The sequence below is a fragment of the Protopterus annectens genome, chromosome 3.part1 (genome assembly GCF_019279795.1).
Source record: "Protopterus annectens isolate FY-2018-M chromosome 3.part1, PAN1.0, whole genome shotgun sequence".
Classification (NCBI taxonomy): domain Eukaryota; kingdom Metazoa; phylum Chordata; order Ceratodontiformes; family Protopteridae; genus Protopterus; species Protopterus annectens.
This window is the reverse complement of record NC_056732.1, coordinates 1,652,348,997-1,652,370,895: the sequence shown is the minus strand read 5'-3', so window position 1 is coordinate 1,652,370,895 and position 21,899 is coordinate 1,652,348,997. Positions and strand designations below refer to the sequence as shown.

General features: G+C 39.6%; 1 protein-coding gene across 1 annotated transcript in view; it reads right to left on the bottom strand.

Annotated features, from left to right (window-relative positions):
- The window catches only part of PEX1 (peroxisomal biogenesis factor 1), a 1,694,243-nt gene that overhangs the window by 963,947 nt on the left and 708,397 nt on the right, over positions 1–21,899 (bottom strand). Inside the window, exon 11 of the mRNA XM_044067676.1 lies at positions 4,531–4,627. Coding sequence (XP_043923611.1) covers positions 4,531–4,627 — 97 coding nt within the window. The remainder of the gene's footprint in view (positions 1–4,530; positions 4,628–21,899) is intronic.

The following is a 21,899-nucleotide window of genomic DNA, read 5'->3' as shown; positions in this document are numbered from 1 at the left end:
GATGCCGGACCAAGACTTTGGAATTCAGGCAGACTGCGGGACCGCCTGATGACAAGATAACCCAAGTGTGATGACTGCAGCAGGGTAACACGATGAACATCCATAGAATATAAAGAGTTATGGTGGCAGATCACCCTCCAAGCAACAAAATTTCCTGGACTCAATGACTACATTTCAATTGCCCCTGTGCTTAAATTAAGGGCAGTGAAACTGTAATAATGGGTTGAAACGGAAGAAAATGTTTGGTTAGATTTATGTACATGACTTTATAACTTTTATAACAATTTTTATATTATGTATTTATATGTGTATTCATACAACAATATTTTAGAAATGTTATGATGGAAACCATTTTAAACATAATTTTAGTAGGATTATATTTATTTGTACATAGATGTTGATGCTAAGTCACAATGTAAATTTATGTTCAGATTTCAGTGTTATTAACAAATGGACACTAGAGAGAGCTTTAAGATAATTTTCTATACTTTATATGCAATTGTTTTAAACAAGTTTTAAAGTATGTGATTTTATATTAATTTATGAAGGATTTAACATTAAATATAAATTTTTAGATAGAGGTACTTAGGTAACATGGTTTTTAACAAGTAAAATGGTGGTACATGTACTTCTCATTCAGAGAAGGTTGTATATGCCATATCACTTTAAATTTATTGTATTCTGTATTAATTGTCAATTAACATTTTTATTTCATTAGGTAATTGATTCAACTCACCAAGTAGAGTATAAAAGGAATGGTTCATAAGTCTGTCCACATCTGATGAAGTAACTTGCAAACGAAAACGTACTGGATAGGAGACGTTAATATCTGGAGTGCATGTGGTTTTTGTTGATTTTCATTAAATCTGTGTTTTCAAAGAAAGCTGCTGGCATTCGATCCTTGGTGGTACCTCATATGTACTGACTGGTGTGTGAGAGACCATGGATTAAAGGTTCTTAACATAGCTGCATCTCTTACAAGATGAGTTTGTGTAGACTAGTAGAGGGATGTCAGTGAACATGAGGCAGTTGCTACACTGTCTCAGGATGCCCATGTCGACCAAGCTGGCTGGAGAAACTGTCCATTCATAGTGTTGAACAAATTTAAATGGTCAGGAAAAGTGGTCAAACTTAGGAATGTCTAGTGGGTGAGAGGTGTGTTGGTACCTCTGAGGCTAGGCTGAGTGTTCCACTTGACAGTAGAGCAGGGCCGCGAAAAACTCTGCAGGACCACAAGCAAAGTGTTAAGGGAAAATTTACCAAACAAAATGTTTACGTCTATAACCACCAATGGTAACCACTGCTACGCTGCAGTGCACAATGGTACATTACATGCAAACAAGTGCAAAATTGGGGCTTAAATAAAATAAGAAATAACCCTTTTAACTCAAATTAGCCAATAAGGACGCGGTCTCTGAGCTCTAGCAGTATCAGAAGAAGAGGGGTCTCCCTCTAGGGGCATGTCTTGGAGATTTGTCGAGGCAGGCTGATAGGCTCAGAAATTAGATCCTGTGAGGGGCGATGGAGAGGATTGCAGATCTGAGAGTTTAGGTCTCTATGAGAAGAGAAAACTCTTCCCACCACCTGGAAGGCTGACAGACCCAGAGACACCCTCTCCAAACCCCTTGGAGCTGAAGTAGTTGAGGAAGAAAGACAAGGGACCAGGGAGAATTGCACCCAAGCTGTAAAGTGCCGAACAGCCGAGGGGAAGAGACTGATGCAATAAGGATGGAGCCAAGCCCCTACCCCCTGGATCTGACACAGACACCATGGATCCGAGACCCACTCTGATCTGAGGGTCTTGTGGCAGAGCCAGTCAAGGGAAAACAATTTCCTCAGATCTGAGGCCAACTCTCTCGGGTGTCTGTGATCCTGGGGCTCTGAAATGGGAGGTGAGATTGGAGAAGATCTAGCTTGGGACACCAGAGCACTCACAGATCCGAGAATGGATGGAGTAGGTAAAACCCCCACCTGAATCTGGGCATTGAGGATCTTCCACATCAGCCTGTCCATATCTATCTCAAAAGGCTCCTGGAGGATCTGGAGGAAGCCACTGACTCTGGTCTTTAATGCCTGGTGGGAGTATGCTAAATTTTTGGCAGTAAGGTCAGAGACACTGACTTAATGGACACATCAGGAGTTTTGTTCTGGACTCTCAGATTCGAAGAACTGGATCTGAGGGAGAAGCAGAAGGTCTTGGAGAGGTAACTGTCATCGTACTTTCTATCATATCTGAGAGACGATGTCTAGGATCCACAGGAGCTGAAGTAGGCCTCTGGTTTGGCAACTTCGGATCTGAAGGTTTGTATAACTTTGTTGGCAGCTCCAAAGAGGCCCTTGAAGTCTTATGAGGGTGCATCTTAGGATCAGAAGAGCCATGGGATGATTTTAAGGGGGGGTTGAGCCCCTGGTGAAGAGGAGGAAGATGAAGGCAACAGCCCTTGAACAATCAGCTTGATTCTGTGGTCGGCTATGGCCCTGGGGTTAAAGCTCTCACAGATGTCACAGACCGACTGCAGATGTTCAGCACCTTAACAATAAACACATTTACTATGTGTGTCAGAACGTGGGATTTTATGCTCACATTCCGAACAACGCTTAAAACCAGCAGGCCTGTCAGACATGATATTAAATAACAAGTAAAGCCAAGAAAAAGGTTAACTGCCAAAAAGAGAAAAAGTCTACTAAACTATTTAAACTAGTTATACTATTATACTTTTTTTTTTAAGTCAGCAAAATGGAGTTTAACAGAAATGTCCAAAATGGACTAAGAAGGCAGTAGAAAGGACAGCAGTTAAGGCGCCAAAAGAACAAAGCCCTAACACCAGTGAAAAGTAGTTGGAGGGGAGGTATGAAGGGGAAAAGCAGAATAAGAGAAAAATAGACTTAAAATTTGCAAAATAAGAGAAAAATAAACTTAAAATTTACAACTGTCACATAAATGGAAAAAACACTATTGAAAACTCGAGATTGGAGAACCACGTTTGTCAGCAATGGGAGCAAAGGAGATCTGAAGAGGTTGACTACAGTGTAGAGCATTTTGGGTAGTGGGAGGAGCTCGAGGCTGGAAGCTAAGTCTGTAAAAATATGACCAGGACAGATCTGAGGGTTGGACCAGTAGCCCAGTCGTGAAGAATGAATAGGACAACATCGGATCAAGAAAGTAAGGACCATGTGAACTGCAAAATTTGAAAACTCTTAAGTAGCAAACACAGAGTGATAACCAACCTGAAATTTATTACAATAATAATACCCATTAACGAAGTAGGCCTACTGGACATGGTCCCTTTTCAGGGATGACTTGGGGACAATGTCTTGTTAAGTGACTTGAACTACAACTTGCAATCTTAACATCTGTGTCAACTGTCAGACTGAGGTAGAATATATTCCCAGTAGAAAATGCAGTACACTTTTTCAAGACAAAAAAAAAAAAAAAAGAAAAACATCTAAATAAAAACCACAATAATGATAAAACTGGAAACCTTAAAAATAACTTGTGCACGACAAGCAACCACAGAAAAACTCCAGTCAGTACAGTCATCTATAGCTATATGCAATACATGTTTAAGAATGTTTTAGACAACTCCAGGGGAAGGGCTGAAAAGACACGCAAAAATTCAACAGACAAGCAATACTGGATATCTGTGAAATTAAGATGAATTAATCTTGGAAAAAAATAATAACCCTTCTTGTAGTATAGCAGAAACAGACATTTTCTAAACTCCATACTTTGTATCAGCAATGGACAAGGATCAAAGGACGACTGACTTGAGTAAAATACCTGCCTTTTATAGTTCATAGTTTCATAGTTTAGTACTAGGCTATCTGCCCTGGGGCATTTGCAAGCCTAGCCCTAGAGATGTGGCTTTCGCCACCCCATGTAGTGGTACTAAGGTGCATAGAATACATTTAGAATACTGTGCCTTTGTCTAGTAGTGACACATTGAAGACCCCCTTACTTATTAAAATTAGTTTACTGTGCCTCTGTTAAGTAGCGACACAGGTGACCCCCGGGTAAACCTACGATCTCCCATCCACTCGTCAAGATTTCTCTTAAAGAGAGTCAGTGAGGGGCTCTGCCTAACATGGACTGGGATTTTGTTCCAGAGTATGGGAAGCCTCTGAGTTATGAATCTGTCCCTCCAGCATGTTCTATTCATGTTTGTACTGAGGTTTAAATCTTTGGCTCTTGTGGTTCTTATGGATTTTGATTTTTTGAGGTGGAGCATGTCCATCAATTCCTGGTTGGACATGGCCTTGTACATCAGGCACAGATCACCTCTGAGCAGGCTGTATGCTACTGAATAGATCTGGAGTTTCTTTAGCCTGGCAGCATATGACATATGTTGGAGACCCTTGATCCTCTTGATAAGGTACTACTGGGGTCTCTCCAGCTGTTGGGGGATGCTAGGAAAAGTGAGAGTGAAAATCTCCTTTTCCACTGTGGATAACTCAAAGTGACCTGCTTCTCTGCAAAATGGAAAGCAAGAATACTAAATTGTGAACAGGATGAAAATTGTGTAGACATACCTCTTAATTTTTTGCAGTCAATAATTTCCACATGTGCATCTATTTTTTCTGATGCTTCTCTACAGATTGCTCTTGAAATAGTTGACTTGCCACTGCCCTGAAAAACATAAATACATGTTTACATTAACAGAATCTCCATGAATTTACTTAATTGTCACTTCTGAGTTACAGATCACCAAAGCTGATTAACTTCTATAAGCATGCATGCATTGTCTCACATTTTTACAATACTGGCTTCAGGTTTGCACATGCAGTGCCTTTTATGTTTCTCATTTAACCAATATACATACTTTCAGAAAGGCATCCAATATCACTGCCATTACTATTACACTTCTGCAGAAAGAAACAGAAAAAAAAAGAAAAAAATACAAAGCTGTCTATGACAGGAAGTCTCCTTCTGGGTGAAGGAAATGCAAAAGACCCTACACACACCTATGGCACGGATTCACAAAACATATGCTACAAGGTTTAATAGAAAGCTTAAAACTAAGGCCCACTGCAGAAGCTGTAAACATGAAGACTTCTGCAAATGTTCAAATAATGCAATATAGGCCTATGAAGGGATATTGCACATATAAAGGTCTCTCTCTTCTTGCAATATGGATTATGCAGACTTTTGCTGAGATTACATAAAGACCAAACAAGATAAATAAAAGCATTCTGAAAGGATATTGGGAAACTAAAGAATATGTCAGATTCTTGAAGAAGAGAAGGTAAAAAAAGACTGTAGTATGTTATAAAAGTAATTCTCAAAGATCAGTTAGGATGAATACGTCACTACTCATAACTGTAACATCGTATATGAGGATGCCTCTTTTGGCAAGGTATCACTATATGAGCATAATCACACACAAAGTTATCAGACTTAGGCTTCCTTGGAAGAATGTTCCAGCACCTTTTAGTCTTTTTCTAGAGATGTCCTGCAAACATATGAAGCAAATATTGAGCAGTAGCTTTGCAAAGGTCTGCAATGGATAAATAAGATGCTGATGTAGACATTGCTCTTGTGAAATGACCCTTAATCTCCTAGCTAAAGTTTTGTTTGTAAGTTCTGAAATGGTTGCCCGTGAAAAAAAGCAAATTTGTATTTACTTAGCAAGTAGAAGACCATGCTTGCCAATAGAAAACAATGACAAAAAGGTGATACATTCTTCAACTTTCTTTGTATAGTCCAAGTGACCTTTGCCTCTGAAGTATGAAGAAATCACTTTTCTGTATTAGATTACTGATAAGAGCAGTAGAAGCTGAACTGCAAGCAATGTCTTTTGGCTTTTTCCGGTTAGGGGTCACCACAGCGGATCACTGGTCCACAGATTGACTGGCAGTGGAATTTTTACAGTGTTGAGTTGCCAGCCCAGTGCATGACCTTCACAGAAGGCACACACACACAAGTGGTTGGGAAGGTGGCCTAATGGTTAAGGTGTTTGCCTTGCAAACACAAGGTGCAGGGTTTGAGTCTCACAAGGGACAACTGGCTAGGCTTAAAATGGCTTGCAAGGGCAGTTAGCTTAGTACTAATCTATGAACCTATGAACCTACACCTACCTGCATGTTTTTAAAACTGACTCGACCACAGGGAGGACATGCAGACTCCACACAGAAGGCACTCCAGCAGAGAATCAAACCTAAGAGCTTCTTGTTGTGAGATGACAACACTAACCGTTGCACCACTGCGAGGTGAAAAAGAAACAATACAATGTAAGAGGCTCCAAACTGTTAGTAAGTTCAAACAGGATTATTTGTACATCAGGTCTGAGTTTCTTATTACTAAAAAAAAAAAAAAATTTTTTCGCAAAAGGAGACAATGGCAACTTTTGGTTTATGTATTAAGTCAATACTTATGGAACTTCTTCAGTGGAAGTAAAGAAAATGCACCTTTCTGAAAAAAAAATCTGGAAAGATGGAACACAAAGACTGAGAAGGCTATTTGAATGTTATTATGACTACTATTTGAACTTTGGGAAATGACTTCAAAACACTGGTGTTACAGAAATGAGAGAAGGAATTCTGCAACGAGGATATCAAACACAGCAGTGAAGACTGACAATATGTAGGGCTCACATGGAAAAGCTCTTCTACTTGGCAGAGGTTTACCTCATGGATGGATTCCTGACTTTCCTAATTACTGTCTGTACCTCAGTGAAAACAGCTCTCTCCATGCTTATTAAATATGTATGAAGTACATGCAGAGAGGTAGGACTCTTGGGGTAAGAATTAATGCCCTTGTTGCAGCTAGGTCAAAAACTTTGAAAGATCAGATGTAAGACATGATTTATATGACAGCTGAAGTAAAGATAGACCAAAAAAAGGTTTCAAGAATAAAGACATACCAAATTTGCCAACACTTTCAAAATCTGCACCTGAAACCACACCCTTCTATTTAGCAGAGGGGTATGGGGATACAACATTCATAGAATGAAGTCTAAAATGTAAAGAAGCATGGCATCAGGAGGAACACATGGATGCAGGAAAATCTACAGCAATCTCCCCTGCCACAACATGTTCATCAAAATCTTCCTTGGCCCTGCTGTACTCAGGAGAAGAGGGAAACACTAGATTTCCTTACTTCTGCAATATCTGAACCAGGTAAAACTCAATTTACAACTCATATTAATGCCTGAAGAAGCAGAACAGATATTCTATCAGTAGATTCACTTTGCCTGTAATGTGAAATGCAGTGACAGTTAAGTTCCTATTTATGGCCCACTGCCAGATATGCATCACTTAAGCAGAACCTGTTTGCACTGGGTGTATATGCCTCCCTTGCTTATTTAAATGTCACATGACTTAAATGCATACCTATCAAATGTCCAGATTTCTGCAGAAACATTGTTACCTCATATTTTTGGTCTGTTCTGTTTGTAGCTTTCTTGCAAATCATTGAGAACTGAAGTCACTAAATAAATGTCAAACATTTGAGTTTCAGACTTCATATCCTTTACAAAAATGAATGCTAATACAAAAGTTATTATTTTATCAACTTTGTAAGTGTATAACAGCAATATCTGAAGTGCCAGTAGTGCAACAGGTAGCACATTTGAATTTGGCACAGAAGACTGTGGGTTCTAGTCCCACGTCAGGTTTATCAAATGCTGGCAGTGCAGTGCAGCACTCCTGAGTGTATCACGTTTCAGATTAGACATTAAACTGAGGTCCCGACCTGCTTGAGGTGATGGTAGCTCTGTTGGATGTAAAACGCCACAGCACTTATGAAAAAGGGGTCTGTATCACTTGACTGAAACACCTATTCCACAAATACCTATTCATCAAACATCCTATTATCAAACGCACAAATCAGTAACATTTTCCCAGGACACTGATTTAGTTGGCCAACAAGTGGAAATTTGCCCTTTTCCCCACTGTAGTGCAATGTCAGAAGTCATATATATAATTAAGGGGGGTGTGGGGGCATAGCCCCCCACTTTGGTGGGTTTGTTAGACTGTGGTATGTATCGCTCGCTATGCTGGCCACCTAAATTAGTGCCCTGGCAAAATATTCACTGATTTGATCATTCAATAAACGAGAAGTTTGCTGAATAGGGGACAATGAATAGGTATTTGTGGAACAGGTGTTTCTATCAAGTGATACAGACTCATGAAAAAGAGTAGGGTGTTACCTTATTATAGACACATTCACTATATACACATTCATTATATTTATACTTTATATCACACTTTTTTCATCATAATAAATACTTTACATGTTTATTTTCCTAAATACATGCAAAACCCGTATTGTCCCCCCGCCCTTCCACCATAACAACTTCTTTAAATCACATATTACTTACTCATCATTTTTCCAAATTCTGTAAGCGATTCTTCACATCTTCTTTTTCATAAACACCAAATAGCACTGAAGAAAACTTTATCCAAATTTCGTTTTTAGTCCCAACCTTATATTTCCCATACAACAGCATGTCCATATCAATGTTTTAAATACTTTCTAGTCATAGTTCTTTTAATAAATGTTTCTTACAATTCAAAAAAAAAAAAGAAACAATGTTGCAATGTCTCTTCAATATTACAATTATTATACAGTTGCTGTTCTATCATTTTATATTTCATGTTACTTTTCACATGCTGTTTGTCAATAAATGCCATAGAAAATCATGTGCTTCAAAAAAGATTCATATATTTGCTGCCTTTTCCTTATTGCTTTTTTGTATTCACCCCCATCCCCATTTTCCCCAAAGCTCAATATAATAGTTCACTTTTATTTGTTATACCATTCTTCCCTTTCCATCACTACTTCATTTACATCAATTTTTCATGTCTTTATTTTAATTTCATATTTATTTACTGACATTTGATTACCAAGAAAGTTCGACTGGGTAGAAGTCCATTTTCAGCAGAGGCCCGAAGAGAAAAGCTACAAACTATTACAAAACATTTCAAGAACAATAATTTTATAATCTTCAGAAAAAAAAGCTGCAATTTAACTAATTATAACAAATTAGACATGATATAAAAACAATGGCCAAGAATCGATACAAACTAGAAGACAATCATGTAAAATTTAGAGCTACTCTAGACAGTTTGTAGAGAAATTAAAGGCAAGTCAGTCTAATACAAACCAAGAAGAAACTTTGCAGTGTAGAGGGTGTGAAGTTCACTCCTTGAAATGTCATGCACCTACTTCACAAATAAAATTCAAAATACAGAATAAGGTAGAACCTTCACACCTAAAGTCCAGTACTCCAACAAACGAAATGCAGAACAAAGATATATGGACCACCAGGCTGATAAAATGCTCCATATTTATTAAAATGTCAGTGTAAGTGCTTTCGGGTTAATCCCTTCTTCAGACATCACATATTTCACTAAAACAACTTTTAAAATATACAACGTCCAATCAACATTCAGTACTGAACCCTCCTCCTTTTGAGGGTGGGTTTAATGGGAATAACCCCATTCATGCCTGGAGCTCTACCAGCTCTTAACTCAATAACCCATTTTGTCTCATTGTACTCTGTTAAATTATGCAAGTCACCCCCCCATGTGTCAGAACTTGAAACATTAAATTTCGAAAAATCTGTGGTGGATTCCATATGAGCAATGAACTTGTGCAAGTCATCATGGGTACCTTTCCAAAGCAAAAACATGTCATCAACAAAATGGGCATAATAACCCAAAAATGTCTTCCATGGATGTGCTGTATTAAAAATCACCTGATCTTCCCTGTATGCTAACACTAGGTTTGCATATGAGTTCATGCATGACATACCCATAGCAACACGTTCTGTCGGTAACAACAATTGTTAAACATAAAAACATTGTTATTCAATATGCATTTCAAATCATATAGGTTAACAAATCATAGGTTCGTACTAAGCTAACTGCCCTTGCGAGCCATTTTAAGCCTAGCCAATTGTCCCTTGTGAGACTCAAACCCTGCACATTGTGTTTGGAAGGCAAACACCTTAACCATTAGGCCACCCTTCAATGTAAGAGAAGCTAATGTCCAGATCAAGTTGCTGCCACTTAGCCAATAAAGTAGGATAAAGCTCACCAAAAGTGGGCATGCATGTGTTTTTGCTTTGGAAAGGTACCCGTGATGACTCGCACAAGTTCATTGCTTATCTGGAATCCACCACAGATTTTTTGAGATTTAGTGTTTCAAGTTCTGACAGTATAGATATTTTAAATGTGCATTTAGTGAAAAATGGGGAAGGGAATATAGAGACAACTTTGTGTAGGAAGGACTGTTGGAGGAACAGTCTTTTGGCCTTTGATAGCATGTACCCCAGACATTTGTTTGACAATATTGTGAAAGGGCAACTAATACAGGACATCTAGACTTTGCACCAATGATGAATGTTTTAAACAAGAAACAAATAGTTTAATCAGCAATTTTAGTAAAAACAAAGATGTTGTGCAACGTGTGGTACAAGATAGTAGCAGAGATAGGGTACATAAGGCCCAAACATGGTTCTCTGAAACCAGTGCTATGGATCATAGAAACAGAAATGGGACGTCTAATGGGGGAATTATTACATGTTAATCTAAAATACAGTAATAATATAGGGGGATATGTAGTATCATTCGACAAAATTGGTAGATTTTGCAAACAGATGAAAAATTAAAAAATGTGGTGATTGATCGATCTTTTTTTGTTTTAAGCACAGTAAGAATTTAAAGGATCTTTTGTGCAATGGACAGCATATAGTCAGGCAACCTTGAGTTGGTCGCCAGGGTACCTTTCCTTGCAGACAATGCAAACCCTGCCAGTATATTAAAAGTGATAATTTATTTGTTATTTGTTCACCCAGTTACGGGTAAGACATATTCTTTGTTGCAATGTACAGATTGTCATACTAGTGATGTCATATATTTGGCTCAGTGCAGACTGTTGTTCATTTTACGTCGGAAAAACTAATTATAAATTAAAAAAAGGATACTGAGACATATATCAGCTATACGTTTGGCAAATGTTCATAATGCTTTGTATCAACATGTTTGTATTAATAATGTACATACATTCAGTTTTATGGCGTTACAGATTGTTAGATTGCCTGGGGGGTGACTTGCATAATTTAACAGAGTAGAATGAGACAAAATGGATTGTTGAGTTAAGAGCTAATAGAGCTCCAGGCATGAATGGGGTTATTCCCATTAAACCCATCCTCAAAAGGAGGAGGGCTCAGGTAACGAATGTTGATTGGGTTCTGTATATTTTAAAAGTTGTTTTGGTGAAGTATGTGTTGTTTGAAGAAGGGATTAACCTGAAAGTGCTTACATTGACATTTTAATAAATATGGAACCTTTTATCAGCCTGGTGGCCCAGATATCTTTGTTGTTCCACAAATAAAATTCTCTTTCAAATATACACTACAAAATAATAAAACAATAAAATAGTAGGTAGTCAACAGTTGAGTTAAAAATGGAATATCCTTTAGGGAAACACACAAAACAAGCAATCCTAGTTGATTATAATGAAAAGCATTGACATTCATTAATTGTATATAATAAGGTTATTTGGAGCAATGGAGTGGTTCCAGAGGGTGGTTTAAGAGCAATAAAAGCATTAAACTCATTCCTTTAACTAAGTCCCCCTTCCACTTAACACCATAGTGTAAACTGAGACTGCTATCTTAGAACTGAAACTAAAAAGTTAGAGAAAAATTAAAATATATAATATAATAACAGCTTACTAAGGCTAACCTACTAATCCAAAATATATTAATCCAAACTTTATTTAAAAAGTACCTTGTAGCTGGATTTAAACCCTTAATCAGCTGTATTCTTCATCAAAAGTCACTGCACTTGCACCTTGTGCCACAGGGATAATACATACTGGGTGTTCTGAGACTTCTAGGGATACCATGAATTTTTCTTTTTTTTTTTTAGTCCAATACAAACTGGAATTGCAATATCAAGTGAGGAAAAAACAGGCTTATGGTATATTTAAAGAGAAAGTCAGGGAACAAAATTTGAAAGAAATAAGGAAGTAAGTGAAGAAGATTAAGGAGTTATAAGGAATGAGAAGGTACATGTTCACATTTAAGGATATAGTTTATCTCATTTTGAGCAAGAACAGAAGCAGATTTTAGTTAAGAAGACTTTCAGAATGGTTTTGAAATTTGGGAGGGAGGGTACTGACCTGATGGATACATGTAAGGAGTTGTAGACTTTAGCAACCTTGTAGGAGTATAGACAACGCCCAGCAGATCTGCATGGCTTGCAGACAGGAGTTTTTGGTCACTGGATCACAATGACTGAGTGGGAACATAGTTGTGTAGAATGTTTCTTTTAGTGCTGGACAAGCAGACGGATGTTGGGTAATGTTATAGGTGGTAAGAAGTTGTGTATATGTTAGTTGATGAGGAAGTTCTAACCAATTTAAGCGTTTTAGTGATATACAGTGGTGATTTCTGAAAGGGGTATCTACAGCAAATTTAGCAACATTGTTATAGCATTGTTCAAGTTTTAATTTATGTGAAGTCTGGAGGTTAGTGGGGATGGCAGTGCCATAAAGACGTGTGGGGAGGAGATACGTAGTGGCAAGTGTAGTTTTAGTTACGTTCATGAAAAAATGTTTGGCTCTGTAAAGCATTCCTAGTTTTTGATGAGTTTTTCTTAAGCAATTTTGTATATGCAGGTCGAATGTAAGATTATTATCCACTATCACCCCTTATAATTTGCTATGACAAGTGCCTTCAATGGTTGTATTAGCAACAGAGAGGACTTTAAATTTTGTTTTTGCATGAGAGAGGGATATGGGGGAAAAAGTAGTAGTTTGGTCTTTTTTGAGTTGAGCATGAGTTGTGAGTTATGAAGCCATGTTTTGATGGCTGTTTAAAGCTTCCTGAGTAATTTTTTGGAGGTGTACCATGACATCAGATGTGCAAATGAGAGTGGAGTCATCTGCATATTGTATTAGGTTGGCCTGTTGGATGTTCTTATAAATGTTGTTAGTGAAAATGTTAAAGATGAGGGGACCAAGGACAGAGCCTTGTGGTACACAGGTGGTGACTGGAAAGTAAGGAGAGAGCACGGAGTGTTAGTTTACTGACTGACACCTATTGGACAGGTTGCTTTTGAACCATAGATGGGTTGGACTGAGAGAGACCTAGTGAGGACATCTGAAGTAGATGTTTGCTGCAACAAACTGTACTGAAGGATTTAGACAAGTCTAGAAATAGGTAAGAGACTAGTTTGTTATTATCTCATGCTGTACTGATAGTCTCTATATAGGTTAGAAGGGGATTACTAGTACTATGGAAAGGATGGAAGCCATGCTGTGTAGGGGATAGGAGTTATTCCTGTAGGAGACAGTCTAGAAATTGTTTAAGAATAAATTTTTCAAGTATTTTGGTGAGGGGAGATAAGATTGCTATAGGTCTAAAACTATTATGCTGTTTCAACTGTGGGAGGTTGGCGTAATGGTTAAGGTGCTTACCTTAGAAACACAAGGCGCAAGGTTTGATTCTGACATGGGGTAATTGGCTAGGCTTAAAATGACCCATAAAGGCAGTTAGCCTAGTACTAAACTATGAACCTATGAACCTATTAATGTCTGTTGAAATTTCTCTTTTGTGCTGAGTGATAATGTGTGACTTTTTCCAGAGAGAGGGAAACGTGGGATTCCCAGACTGACCTATTTTTTTATAAGGATTGAAACAGCATAGGCAATGCTATTGGCTGCTTGTTTTAAGCATTCACTTGGAAGGTCATCAGCTGAAGAAGACCACAATTTGTTTATTTAAGAGTAGTCTCTTACAGGATGTGGATGTGCTGATATGTGGCTGTCAGGCAGGGTTGTGATTGCATGCTGAGAAATAATTGGTTAGAGATGCTACTATCTACAATAACAGTTGAACTGTATTACAGTTTCGAGTGGTGGTTTATTGGGAGAGGGGTCTGGCTTAAACTTTTGACTGATATGCAAGATTTCTTTAATGGATATCAAAATGTTTTAGGGTTGTGGAAATAAGGTATTACAGCATAGCTTTGTCTTCATTTACTAGATTTTTACTATGATTGCGAAGCATTTTGAAGTTTTCAAGATACTGAGGTGTTTTATATTTTTGCCATTCGTTCCATGCTTTTTCTCTATCCTGTATAGCAGTCTACTCTTTTGGGAAACCCAAATTGCATTATTTGTTTTCAGTCTCTTCTTTCTAGGAGATTATTTAAGATATTTAGAAAAGCTATACTGAATTGTTTTACAGCATTTTTAGGAAGTTCTGGTTAACAGACGATAGTGTAGTAATAAACATTTCTGGGTTAAACTTGGAAAGGTTGGATGTTATTTTATAAATATGCTGTTTAACTGGATGTGTGCGATGTCTGGTCATACAGACTGGGAGAGGATCACTGACAGAGTCTGACATTGTACCTCTGGTGGAGTATTTGCTAGGGTTTGATACTAGGATCCAGTCTAATAGGGAATTTGCTGTCTTGCTATAATGTGTGGTGCTCTTAATTAGTTGTGCAAAAGCATATAAATTCATGTTAGATGAAGGGGAGTTATAGTTTATGACCAACCAACTGCCATTCACATCATCTAGTAGTATTTTTTCTTGTAGGAGTGTTCACAGGTTCATAGATTAGTACTAAGCTAACTGTCCTTGTGAGCCATTTTAAGCCTAGCCAATTATCCCTTGTGAGACTCAAACCATGCACCTTGTGTTTGTAAGGCAAACACCTTTACCATTAGGCCACCCTCCCAACCCACCTTTACCATTAGGCCACCCTCCCAACCCTATGTGTTATTTATTTATTTATTTCCAGTTTGATGACTGGGGAGGTCCACTGGGCTCAAGGAGCCCATATTCAGTGGAGGCCCGGGGAGAAAAGCTCCATATTACACAGAAAAATAGTACAATTTAGCAAATTGTAATATTATATAGTAAAACTAAGCAAAGTATAACAGCAAAATAGATGACTATACATTACATACTTACATGCTTACAGATTAGAGAAACAACGGTAGTACAGAGTTTAAGTTATACAGAGGTTGTAAATCATTAGTGAATGGTATAAAACTAACATTTGTAAGATGGCAGTAAATAAGATTTATTATGTATCTCCGGTGTAGGATATCTTCCAATATAGCTACATCATCAATAAAAGGAATCCAAAGGCTACATACTTGTTTATAATTGTTTATTTAGAGGAAAGCAATAAGAAGCTCTGCTGAACTGAAATTTGGTATTGGTTTGTTATAATGGGAAATGCGGTAGGTACCACCCTCAGGTCAAATTAAACTGACAGCAATGAGTTTATAGCCAGTACAAAGGAATTAACAAAAATATGCCAAATTAAAACATTTTTCTGTAATTTTCTGAGGCTAAATAACTGACATATGCAGTACACCATACTGGTCAAGAAAAAGGAGAGAGTGTCCAACTTAGTAAAAGGTCCATAGAGTGCACAATCTTCTCCATTGTAAAAGGCTTGATCCTGACCTCTGGCTAATGCCTGTTTAGAGTTTGCATGTTCTCCCTGTGTCTCTGTGGGGTTCTTCCCTTCTCTGAAAAACATCCTGAGTGTTTCCAGCTCAAACTCACCAATGAATGGTGCTGTGGGTGGCAGCCCGAACTCTTACATGGTGCCCTATAGGGAGAAGGGTTGTTCAGGCCAACGACTGTGGGCATCTATTACAATGCACAGTATCCTCAAGACAGGAGAAATTAATCACAAACTGTGTGTTATGGCAGGGCTAGCCATTCGGGGGTGTAAAATATGGCTCTACGTGATTCGGTCATGTTGATTAATGTCGCCAACCTGGCACAGGTATTTGCCAGTGATAAGTAAGTTGAGGACCTGGCCTACACCAGGTACGCATGCTAATGGTGGGAGGGGTGTATTGCCCCTATTGGCCAATGTGTGCCCACCATAAAGCCCAGCAGCCCTGGGTCAATAAGCTACTGGCTGGCTGGTGTCTAGTTGCCCAGACTGGGTTACCTGGGATAGCTTTGTTGAGCAAAAGCTGGATGTAAAACCAATTAACCTGCCAAACATGAACTGAGAATGGCTACACTAGATGTAGGTTCACTGACAGCTCGGAAGTGGATGACATGATGATATGGAAGAGGCTGAACATCCTATGTATCCAAGAGGCAAAAATGGAAGGCCAGTGCAGTGAAACCACTTGGCTTGGATTCCAGAGTCTACTACTCAGGAAGAGGACAGGATAGAAATGGTATGGGAATTGTGCTGAGACAGAGAGGCTGCAGAAGGCAGTAAGGGATATCATCAGAATTAGTAACAGACTCACTGCAATCAGACTGTAGTGTAATAATAGGGTAGCATTCATAATCTTAGCATATGCACCACAGCAGGGGTGTGATAGTGAGGAAAAGAGTGCATTCAGACAGCAGTTTCAGGACCTACTAGATAAAGCAGGACAACATGAATTGCTGTTGATAATGTGGGACATGAATGTACATATTGGGACAGACAGAACAGGATATGAGGATTGCCTAAGTCAGGGGTCTGCAACCTGCGGCTCTTCCACTCTTCTGCAGTGGCTCCTTGTAGCTCTGAAAAATAATAGCCACTCTGCCACACACACACACACACACACACACACACACACACACACACACACACACACACACACACACACACACAGATTTTCACAGAATGTCCTGATTTTTACCTCATATTTTGGTTTCCTCATAAAATTATGGTTTTCTGGCAAATCATTGAGGGCTGAAGTCAGAAAATATAGACAGACATTTGAGTTTCAGACTTCATACCCTTCAGAAAATCCATGCTAACGCAAAACCTGTACTCTATCAACTTTCTAAGTTTGTTAGAGCAATATTTATTATTTATGGCTTTGTCCAGATTTCTTGCAAGAGGTTGAGCAGTATGAGTCACATGCACGCACACAGAGCGAATGAATGACCCTAATAAAAATCCCAATAAAGGAACAAAAACAGAGATGGATTTTAAATACTGCTCTTATAAACTTAGTTCTTTTATGTATAGTATAATAACTACACATAAAACTTTATATGTTGTATTAGCTTCATTATTTTAGCGGTCAAATAGGTTTTGTGGCTCCAGTTGAATTTTATTTGGTGGAAGAGGGCCCAAAAATGGCTCTTTTGATAGTGAAGATTGCAGACCCCTGGCCTAGGTCCACATGGGTGGGGCAAGAGGAATGAAGGAGAGGCCATTCTAGACTTCTGTCTGGCAAACGGCGTGATGGTGGTGAACACATGGTTCAGAAAGAGAGAGAGAGAGAGATCACATATAAGACTGGCCAACATGTAACTCAGGTAGACTTCCTCCTAGTAAGGAAAGGGCACTGAGGTAGAATCAATGAATGGAATGTCATCCCCAGTGAAATGGCTGGCCCACAGCATAAAACACTGGCTGCCACAATCAGCTCCAAACAGTGGTCAGAGAAGGCTCTAAGGTCAACAGAGACCAGGCTGAAGACCTGGAAATTGACTAGAGAGAAAGTAAAACAGTTCAAGGAATTACTCAAGGCTCTAGCACCCCAAGCAGAGGACGTAACAGGTGAAGTGGAAGAAGAATGGCAGCACCTCAAAACAGCATATGTGAGGACTGCAGAACTGATATATGGCCGAGACAGGTATGGAAATAAGGTACATGGGAAAACTGGTGAAGGAATGCAGAAGTCCAGGAAGTCATCAAAAGAAAGGAGTGCAGGAAAAAGTGGAAGACAGAAAAGACCAACCAGGCTAGGAAGGAATACTGGTTGGCTAACAAAAAGGCCAAGAAGGGAGTTGCGATAGCAAAGAATAGGGCATCAGAGGCACTCTACCAGCTTCAGGAAGGGGACTCAGTAGGTGGCATAAAGAGACTACATCATGTTGCAAGGCAAAGCAGAAATATAAAGAAGATAGTCAGACACTTCATAAGGGATGCCAGCAACAACCTGCTCACCAGTCCACAGCAGCTTCAATCTAAATGAAGAAAACTTTTAGTTATGTACTTACCATAACTTCGGATGTATGGGATCCATCTCGCCTACATTCATAACTGATGGGTTCGGAGCCGATCCATCGGCTCCGACTCGGCCAACTAATACACTAGCACGAAGTCTCTCATTGGCTGGGCTACTCCCTATCCCAGGATGCACTACACCTGCTTCCCCAGATCTTGTTTGTTCGCTTTCATACATTCATGCAAACACAGAAAACTAGTGTCTACCCTAAGGAGAGAGCCTCATCACATGGGTGGGAACCCAAGAGGAATGAAGGAGAGAGGCCATTCTAGACTTCTGTCATGGTACAGTTGCATGCCTACCATAAATGTAGATGTTAGAGGTGCTAAGCTGGCTGCAGTAATCACAGATGGGTTCTCTACATCAAGGCGGGTCCTGATTGGCGAATTCCAAAGTCAGGTCCGGCGTCGGTTGTTGTAAGCTTTCTCTCCTGGCGTCAATGAGGCAGATATAAGACACAACCCGGCGCCATGTTTCTTCAGTCTTTCTTACCCCAGATGTCAAATTTTGAAGGAAGGCAATACATAAGTTATGTATTTATATATATATACATGCAATGCAAAATAATCCAAAATCAGTAGTTGCAAACCAAATAGCTATGGAATGGCAGTCAGGTTGTATGAAAGTGTTGGGCTGTGCCTTTAGTAGGGAAGGGAGGGAAACCTGTGCTGCAGCTGCTTCTTAGCACTTTCGAATATCTACATTTGAGTGGGTACAAAACGCTGGCACTATATTTCATCGTGCATACACAGCTGCAGTAATCCTAGATGGTGGGTCACAAAGCCTCGCACAGGGTGGTAGTGCCAGGAGAACTGGGTTGAGCCAGAATGCCTACTGCAACACAGCAGTAGCAAAACCTGCTCTAGTTTTTGGGTCTCGAGCGGAGGTGAATTTGAAAGTGTTTGCTGAAGTATGTACAGAACTCCAGTGAAACATATCCCAAGAGAATATCTTTGGTAGACTCCTCCTGGGAGGCTGTGGGGTGGCTGTGGCCCTGGTGGGTGTGATCCTGTTGCCTGTAGGAACAGATTTCCCATGATAGGAATAACAAAACCGTATACAGTAGCCTATCCCACTTTAAATAGTCTGCTTGTGCTAGCTTCCCTTGGCCTACAGCATAGAGACACAAGAAGTTATTCTGGTCCTAGAGACTGTTCTGTCCAAATATCATAGCTGCCTATAGATGTCTAAAAGTGCCTTTGTTTGAGATTAGGTAAATTAGGTAGGTGTAAGCAGTTTCAAGCTACCCTGGAATACCACTGAAATAAATGGCGGAGTTGAGTGCAGAAACCCTGTCCTGATGGAGAATAAAGGCTGCATGGGCCTGTAGTTCCGAAGCCTGAGGCTGGTAGCCAGAAGGAAGAAGCTGTTTTCCAGGACAAATATTACCAAATCTATTAGAGGCAACTGGTTCAAGGAAACTGTGTTAATTTTCTAGTATATGATTAAGATCAGGCTGGTGTGGCTGTTTCCTTGGTGGTCTTATATTGCCCTCTGAGAACTATGCATCCAAAATTGGAATTTGAGAAAATAAAAGGGAGGATCCGTGTGAATTCTGCAGAAATGGCTGAGACATGGATTTTGCTGGAAAAATAAAGTCCACTGGTATTCCTTAGCTCAGCTGGAATACTGTAAAACCTAGAAGCAGGATTCCAGTTTTCTAGAGGTCCTGGCCTTTTCTCATTCAGGAAACAAAACCGCTTCCATTTTCTTGAATGCTTTCCTAGTAGATGGCCTTCCTGGCCTCCAAAATGACATCCTCCTTGGTAAGGTCTATTGTGAGTGTTAAAGGGAATTTCCATGCGAGGTGAGTGTTTCCAGCTGGCTGTAGAAGAGTTTTGTAGCTGTGCTGGAGTCATCAGAAGGCATTAGAGGCAGGGACAGGAGAGTATGTGTTAGGCTCCTCAGGAGGCCTCCAGTGTTGCCTTGTCCTGGAGCAATCAGTATCATCTTCGGTCTGTCTGCTCTTGCTCATACAGCAGGCAGAAGAGCAGAGGTAGAATCATCAAACTATCCATGCTGTCCCAACTGAATGAAAAGTCCTCTCAGGCCTTTGGATGAAAGGTCCTCAAACAAACTTTCAGTGATGATTCCTATGGGAGGCAAAAGATCTATATCTGACTCCCATGGATTATCTCTGTAACCTGAGGATGCTTCCATTTGTATTGGATCTATCATATTCTGCTTAGGTGTCTGTGTTTCCAATCACAGCAGAAATGCAGAATTAAATTTTCTATTCAGAAACCAATTCAAAAGTCCTTAGCTAAAATGTCTACACAAAAGTATGAATGTATTCCCCTCCTTGTTTGTTTATATACCACATTACTGTAGTGTGTCTATTCTCATCAATGTGTCCTAAGATGCAGAGTCCTTGGCTATATTACATTTTATCACTATTCTGCAATTGATGTGAAAGTACTGCTTACAGAGACCATTACCCTAGAATACCTGCTCCATGCATGCCCCAAGTGTCTGGCGTCTGTGGTTATGACTGTTTGCCAGAGGCTTGCAGAATAGAGAGCCTGTGTTGCTTGACATACTTGGAAATTCCTTGCAAGCATAGAATTGGCCAAACAATGTGTTTCCAAACTGGGAACTGTGTTGAGACCATAGAGTTTTAGAGTACCACAGAGGTTTCTCCATGCAGCACTGCATATGGGATTAAAAATGCAAAAAGATGCAAACTAGAGCCTGCAGGATTCCTTGCAATAAGCCTGGTACATTTGTAAATCATTTTGAAGTACTGGAAGTTGGTACCCTATTTTTTCTGGCCAAAGATAGGCCATCTGGTGTTTGTGTCCAGAATTGGCACCCAGAAAGTGTACACGAGATGGTGGTAGCCTGGGTTCTCTTTATTTGGTGTGTATCCCAGAGAATGCAGCCAAGTGTTACATAGCCAGATGTTCCAGGGAGTGCTTGCTGTCCGCTTGGAATCAGGCAGTGCGTCCAAATAAGAATAGAAATTGTATCCCTTGAGAAGTCTACAGTAAGCAATCACTGATACCAGAGCACTGGCTTATCTACTGGCCAAGTATTCACAGACGAAGTGCAGAAATTGATAGTGGACTGAACCTGCAAGAAATCTGAGAATATCTGCCTTTGTCTGGTGTCAGGGCATACAGAGTATACCTCCTTGAGAGTCCAATGCTACTGTAAAAACTCACTTGCCAGCATGGCTGCTGTATGTCTTGAAGCATCTTGGGTACACAGTGCAGTAAAATATTTTAGAGATGGAATGATAGAGTCCAAAATGGAGTCTCCAGTGGTTCCTTTCCTTGAGTACCAGAAAAAAGTCTTGAAATAAAAAACCTGTGACCTTGTTGTTAAGTGAGTAGGTACCTCTTGAATAGCTCTCATGTATGAGCTTTGAAATTTGTAGTTGTGCCTCTGCCCTTTGATTGTATGTGAGTTTGGCATGCCTCATTTTGGAAGAGTGTGGAATTGGGGTGGCAGCCTCTGTTTATAGTGTCCAGGATCCATTTTGTCCTGTTGTGACAATATGCCAATTTCTTGCAAATAATGCCAAACTTTCCTCCAAAGGTGCTGCCAGCTGAGACCTGCTTAGCATGGAAATGAGGAGTCATTAGGTTTGTTCCAGTATTATTTGTACTGTCTTACATACACCTCTTGGTGCTGGAGTTTTATGCATTAATAAGCCTCTATAACAGTCTTGTGATTGCCCTCTGCCCTTAATAGTATGTCTACAGAAACATCCAGTGGCTGGAAGGACCAGTTTTTGAAGGTAATTTCTGCTAAAAGCGTGGTGGTTGGACCTGTAAAAAGCTTTAACAGTTGCATAGATTTGGCTTTTCTTCCATTTTCCATGCAATATCTCCTCCAGCATTAGTACCGACAAGCACATCCTTTTTGTAAAGGAGCATCTAAGTTCCAAGCTTTCTACATGATCAAACAGATTTGTTCCCTAAGCCAGAGCATGTCT